Here is a 7,143-nt window from a genome sequence, read left to right on the forward strand (position 1 = left end):
TTCCAGCTTTACAGACTCCTCAGTAATAAAGAAAACATAAATTAAGGTCAAACACTATCTATACTGCTTTAAAAAAAGAGCCCACTTAATTCACTCATGAAAACTGTTCCGATATATGGGCACCACATGATTTAACGATACAGGGAAGTATCGTTAGTCTCCATTTGCAGGTGGCAAAGGGACATATGGCTGTGCTTCCAGGAATAAACTCTGACCCTGGAAACCACCAGCAGGTCACAGCAGTGCCGCCGACTCCACCGGCGGCTGCGGTGGGCCACCCCTGGGGCAGGGTACAGGCAAGTCCAATTCTGGTCCAAAATTTGTAAAGTGGCCTCTGGTTTTGACTACATCACTTGCCAGAGCTCACAGAGGCAGCCTGTGGCACACTCCAAAATTAAAATCAGAGTTTCATTTCAGTTCCAACTGTAATTTACAGTACCTTCCTCCACCAAGGAGCCACCTTCAAATAACCAAGAGGCCTGAACACTGCACGTGACACGTACCATGAGAGGCAGTGTTTCACCTCCCAGGTGCCCAAATTTCACGGCAGGTGTGCTTACAGCTCCCATATGACAGCAAAGCCTTGCACACCGCAGGTCTCGTCTACCTCACCTGCACCTTCCCCACCACTACGCACAGTGGAAGAGTAACTCTCCCCAGCTCACTTGCTCAAAACTTTGTTCCTTCATACCACTCTGCCACCAGCTCTACACCAGAAGACTGCCCTGCCTAGGCCATGCTGACTGAGCCTCAGAGACATCGCCCATCCTTGGCCCGCAGATCACGAGCCACATAAACCTGGAATAACTTTAAGCTCCGAATGTAAGCAGTTGTATCAGTGAATTTAGCAAGACTTGTCATCTGCTTAAAGATATTCATGTGCTTACAGGATGGCAAGCTATGCAGCTACTAATTCATGAAAAAGTATATTAAGATCATCCTGGATGAAAAGGAAAAATGTTAGCTATGAAATAACTGCGCTATTACCTCTGACATTTTATGTGGAAAAACAGACATTTAACCTCTTTCATAGCTGTTGTGTGAATAATTAAAGATAAAGGTTTTCCTCCTTGAACAGGAAAATAAACATGGAGAAATTCTTCTCACCAGCACCGAGACACTCTTTTCCTAAATAAACCTCCTGCTGAAACCAATGGAAGTTTTGCAGGCAACAGGTTTACGGCAAGTGGCCTCCCAGAAACTCAAAAGCATCAAGGGCAAGCTTCTTAAATATTTTGAGTTTACCTCAACACAGAAACCAGTTATGTTTCTGCTAAATTGTGCATCTGCTTGAAACGGTTTATCAGCTTGCTGTGACAAGAGGGACAGTAGTATGCAACAAAATTTTGAGACCACAGGCCAATTTCTGAAACATTCACAAGGCCCCCTGCTGAGCAGCTCACCCCCTTTTAGCTTGTGACACGCCAGCACTGCACCCAGCACTTGTTCATCAAGACCAGAACCCAGGTGTCTCTCTTGTACGTCAAGACCAAATTACTAAACTCCATTCATGAACTGTTACTTTACTGAGAACTGTATAATAAAAGAAACCTTCACTTTTACCAAAATAAAAGCTCTCTAAAGTAAATGGAAGTTTCTAGTCATGGCCAAATCTAATGAAATCTGTATTTTCCCCTTAACTAGGCACATTATTTTGATTACATTTTTTTAAGCTAAGAGGCAATATATTTCTCTGCTTCCTCTAAAGCTTCTATTATGCCTTTTTCTTCAAGAACATATCCTACCCTTTGTTTCTTTGCAATTTGTTCACGACAGCTCAACATCAGGCAAGACCTACACTTAGCACTATGCACAAAATTGAGGTCCGCTCCTCTTGAAGTTGTGGACGGATTATGATCACCACTTTCAGGATCAAAATTCCATGCATCCAAAAGACATCATCACATAAAATTAAAACCAGATACTACGTGAAGTGAGGTCCCCCGAGCTATTCCTGTTCAGTACCCTTAATTGTTACTCCAATAAAGAAGTCCTTGACACTTACAGCACTCTAATCTGACTCTTACCTGAAAACACAGAAAATTAAGTTCAGAAATCAGTGCATTTGTATTCAGCTCAGAACAACAGCTTGAAGCCTATCTGCCAGTTTTTGAACTTCCCAATGAATTTTTACTTTGTAAAAATTGTTGCACCGATTACTCTACAGAGAACATGATCCTTGTCAGTAATGCTACAAAGCTGACAGCAATATTCTCCCATGCAACTAGTCTGTCAAAGAATTTCAGTCATTTGATTTGGTGTTTATACTCTCAGACCTACCCACACCATCCTCACTGCCCACAAAATCTGAAAAACTGAAGTTTGGGTGTCATCCTACAGGAACTGGAGAACAGGCAGAATCCTCCCTTTGAACTGTCTCCCCACAGTGGCTCTCCCAGCTTTAAAACTAGTTTTGTGATCATAATATCACACCAGAACAGCTGCTCCCAACAGCCCCCTTCGAGTCAGCGTGTTTGGGACCATCACTTATCCTATGCCTGCTATACACTGCCTGGAAAAGGTCAAGAGTATGTTATTAATCATTCGCATGTATGAGTACTAAGCTTACCCCAAATGCATGTCTTGTCTTGTTTTAATTATGTACACAATAGTACAATAAAAAAAATAAATTACCTCCCACTTCCCCATTTTGGGCCAAATGCAGTTCAGTGCCACCATGGGCGACTGCACGAGAAGCGCTCCAAGTGCCACTCGTTTTGTGTCATCTATGTGACCCCAGAAACGTAAAACATCTTCTTTAAAGTACCACTTCTACTTCAGCTTAAAAGATGTCAAACCCTTCAAAAGGTGTCAAAACTTTACCCAGCATACAGATTAAAAAAAAAAAAAAAAGGTTGTGTACCTGAAAGCTTAGGAATACTAGTACATTAGTCACTGAAATTCATCTTTCAAATTGATAGGTACCTGCATTAATCAATGCCAGAAGAAAAAACAGTAACACAGAAAGAGCATGGATGGAATTCTAATTAGCCCTCGGTTTACATGTTAAAACTGAACCAACTCCTGTTGCAGTAGTATTACAGTTCTGCTAAACTTCTCATTGATTCCTAACCTCCAAAGATTTCTAATCACCTATTCTGCTTATATTTTCATATTTTGCCTACCACTGAATTTTAAAAGGACTTTACATTCACATTAAGTTTTCGACCTCTGTTAAGACTTTGCATATTCTAATGTTACTTTGGTTAAAAACTTTTGCCCAAAGTCAATCAGCTGATTATCTTTACAAAACAAGCTTTAAGAAAAAACAAGAAAAAAAAAAGAAGTGAAGACAGATCTGAATATGCACAGCCTTTTACTTCTCAGGTTATCCAGACCCACCCCTACATACGAAGTTTGTAATCTAGCAGTTGCTATGAGCACCCAGAGAAGACATGTTTTCTGAGGCGCTAAAACCTGAACAAGCATCTCCCATGCAAAACGTGGCAGCACAAGGACCTCTATCTTATCAACAAAAACAGAGTTCTTTTTCCATGTGTACAGTTTACATACTTACCCAGGAAGGCAAATGGAAATTACAGACAGACGAAGATGAAGCTGTCTCAAAGCCTTTGTCATGTGATAGTGACCTATAAAGTATCAAATAAAGGCACATCATGAGCACACCATGATTTTACAATATTGCAACTCACCACAACGCCAACAAGAGGAGAGATCCCAAAACTTGAAACTTGCTTCCTCCTCACCCCCAGCCCAGGTAAGTTGTCATTAAACCAAGGTGACAGTTGCAGGAGACCATAAGGAGCAAACAAAAGATGCACCGTGTCTTTAAAGGGCATTAGGACTAGGCAAATGGAGCAAATCATCTGAGTGTGCACCAGCAGGGTGGGTTATTCTTCCTCTGTGCCTCTTGTACACAGGGATGCATGTTTATGTGCGCACACAGACACATATGCGTCCACACAGGGATGCATCACGTAATTATTTACATGCACGCACAGAGAAACACGCACGCATTATCAAAATAAAAGGCAGAAAGTTGACCACCATCTGCAAGGAGGCATACCTAACAATAACCACCGGGAACTTACACGAGTGAGCGATCAATCCCCGCGCGTGGATAAGCCAAACAACGCAAAATTAACAAGAATAAGCCGCCAGACTGCAGGTACGAGATCCACCCGGCGAGACAGACAGACAGGCAGGCAGGCAGGCAGGCAGACAGACAGAGGGACGGCCGGACGGCTGCAAGGCTGTAACACAGTTTCAAGTAATGCCCGCTGCCCCCCGGCAGAGCCCAGCCGAGCCGCCCGGAGCCCGCGGGGAGAGCGGCGAGACCCCCGGCCGCCGCGGGGAGCTGGGGGGCGGCGTTTGCGGCCGCCGCCCGCCGCCCACCCCCGTCCGTGCAAAGTGTAGGGCCACCGGAATCCGGGCTCCGGGGTGGGGTGGAAAGAAAAGGTATTAAATATGGAGAAAGACCGCCGTGACCCAGGGTTTTCCCCTCTCCCCCCAACGCCGCGCCCCTCTCCCACTCCCCCGCCGCCCCCCCCCGCCCCCGGTCACCATCAAGTTTGCATCTTAGTTACAAAATGTCGATCTTGGAGGCTGACAAGACACAGGGAGAGGGGGAGAGAAAGAGAGAGTGTGAGTGAGTGAGTGAGAGAGAGAGAGAAGAGAGAGAGAGAGTCCATCTTGCTTTGAGGGGGGAGGAGAGGAGCAATAATGCAGCGCATAAATCTCACCCTCCCGGGGGAAAAGTCTGCACAACACCTTTGGGGGCGGGCGGGCGGGCAGGGAAGGGGCGGCGGCGCGGGGAGGGGGCGCGGGGGGCTCCCCGGCCCTCCCAGCTGCCCTCCCCGGCGGGATCTGGCGAGGCAGGCTGGCAGCAAACACCTCCCTGCTGCTCCCCTCCTCCTCCCCGCGGGCCCGGGCGATGATCCCGCTGCTGCCGCCGCCGCCGCCGCCACCGGGGAGGAGGTGCCGCCGCCGGGAGAGCCACATGGAGCCCGGCACCCCGTCCCTGCCCCGGCGGCCGGGCCGGCCCCCCCCCCCCCCCCCCCCCCCGCCGCCCCACCGGGCTGCGGGACTCGGACGTGTCACCAGCAGGACGGGCAATGGTTTCGGCGCCCCAGGCCCGAGTGACCACCGCCGGCCTGGCGGCGCCCCGGCCTCCCCGCGGCACACTCACCTCCGGAAAAAAACTTTTAACCGCGGGCCTCCCCCCGGAAAAAAAGTGGCGAATCCGCCCCGCGCACGGTTAAAGCCCCGCGGCCCCCCGGCTCGGCTGGCGGCGGACGAGCGGGGGAGACCCGGGCACGGTCCTTCCCCGCCCCGGCGGGGAGGGAGGGAGGGAGGAGGCAGGCAGGGAGAGAGGCAGGCAGGCAGGCAGGCAGGGAGGGGGCGGGCAGCTGCCTGCCGGTGCCTCTCGCCCCGCCGCCGTACATGTCGCCTCGGCGGCTCTCGCATCGCTTCGTTTTACCTTCCTCATTCAGCGGCGGCGGGCCGCCACCGATATTGCTAAACGCAAACCTGCTGCCGTGCGGCGCCCGGGATTAACGCGACTGCCTCCCTTCCCCTGCCTCCAACCCTGCCTTCCCCGTCCTCCTCCTCCTCCTCCTCCTCCTCCTCGCAAACCTACACTGGATCGGCTCTCCTCACAGCCATGCAAGTTTCATACATTGCAAATAAACCCGAGAGGAGGAAGAGCGAAGCGGCTGGCGGGGGGGTTGAAGGGGGGGAAGGAGGAGGAGGAGGGCTGCTTTCTGTAATTTACCAGCGACCCGATCTCGCAGCAGCAAATAACAGCCGAGCACCCATCCGGCTCCCGGCGGCGGAGGAAAACCCCCCCGAGGCGGCCGCCCCCTCCCCGGGGTGCCCCTCGCCAAGTTTTCTGTCATCGCGACCACCCAATGTCACAACTTACCTTCAGAAATAGGACTTCGCGCGGCCGAGGCCTGCCGCCGCCTCCCCCCCCACACTCCCTCCACCGGCCCCCGCCCGCCTCCCTTTCTCCCTCTCCACCTTAAACTTATTGACACAACATAATCCCACATCCACGCGAAACTCCGGCAGGGCCGCTCTCTCCTCCCACCCCCCCCGCTGCCCACCGGGGCCGCCGCCGCCCCGGGTGCATCGCCGATGACTACCGGAAAACGCACAGCCCAACTCTCCGGCCGAGCCCGGCCGCTGTTGTTGTCGGGGTCGGCGCCGGGCTTTTTCCTCCCGCTCCCCCCTCCCCAAACCCGCCGCCCCGTGCGGCCGCCGGCTCGGCTCCCTCGCCCTCCCGGGTTTTATATCCCCCACCCCCCCCCCATACCCGCCCCCCCTCACCCCCCCGTCCTTTCTCCCGGCGGTGGCGCCGAGCCCCCCCAGGCCGGCGGCAGCCGATACCGATCCGCGCACTCTCCCCCGCGCCTCGCCTCGCCGCCCCTCGGGATGAAGTTTCGTTTCTGCCTGCCGCGATTTCCCTGTCAAGTCCCCCCCGGAGGCACACACCGAGCGGCGGCCGATGGCTATCCCTCCTCCTCCTCCTCCTCCTCCTCGCCCTCCTTCCCCTTCCTCCCTCCGCCGCCGCCGCTGCTCTCGCCTCTCTCTCTCTGTGGCGGCGAGAGGTGCCTGGTTTCAAACGCAGCCTGGCACTGGCTGGCCTACCCCTGCCGCCTTCTTCTTCTGGTTTGTTGTTGTGTTGTGTTTTCTTTCTTTCTTTCTTTTTTTTTTTTTTTTTTTTTTTTTAAATGCACTGAGCTGTATCGCAATTCACCTCTCCCCGCCACCCCACCCCGCCCCGGTAGAGCACCCCCAGTCACCGCCGCCCTCCCGGCCGGGCAGAGGGCTGGCGGCACCAACCCACCCGGGTCCTCCCCTGCCCAAACTTTCAAACGAAGGCAGGGCTGACGAGAGGGAGGAAAAGTGACTGAGACCCGCGGCACCCGCTGCGCAGGGCAGGGGAAGCTCCGCGCCTTCCTCCCGGCCGCCGGCGCCGCGGAGGTACGGGGAGGGGGGGGGGGAGGATGGGTGTCCGGGGGGCTGCCGGGGCGGCGGAGGGGCGAGCGTGGGGGGCAAGGGCACCCCGCTCCCTGCCCGCCGCTGCCCGTCGTCTCCCCGCCGCCCGTGTGAGGGGCGGCGGGCGGCGCGCACTCACCTCGGCGGGGCCGGCGGGCGGGCGGGCAGCGCGCCGCTGGG

General features: G+C 53.5%; 1 protein-coding gene across 1 annotated transcript in view; it reads right to left on the reverse strand.

Moving 5' to 3' along the window:
- BBX (BBX high mobility group box domain containing) overlaps nt 1-5,836 on the reverse strand; it is a 161,270-nt gene extending 155,434 nt beyond the window's left edge. Inside the window, 2 exon segments of the mRNA XM_033005352.2 lie at nt 3,518-3,590; nt 5,150-5,836. Of these exon segments, the coding sequence (XP_032861243.2) occupies nt 3,518-3,590; nt 5,150-5,427 (351 nt within the window). The 5' untranslated portion in view covers nt 5,428-5,836.
- Between the last annotated feature and the right edge of the window lie 1,307 nt (nt 5,837-7,143).

This window comes from Tyto alba, unplaced genomic scaffold (genome assembly GCF_018691265.1).
Source record: "Tyto alba isolate M040663 unplaced genomic scaffold, T.alba_DEE_v4.0 Super-Scaffold_14, whole genome shotgun sequence".
NCBI classification, from domain to species: Eukaryota; Metazoa; Chordata; class Aves; order Strigiformes; family Tytonidae; genus Tyto; species Tyto alba.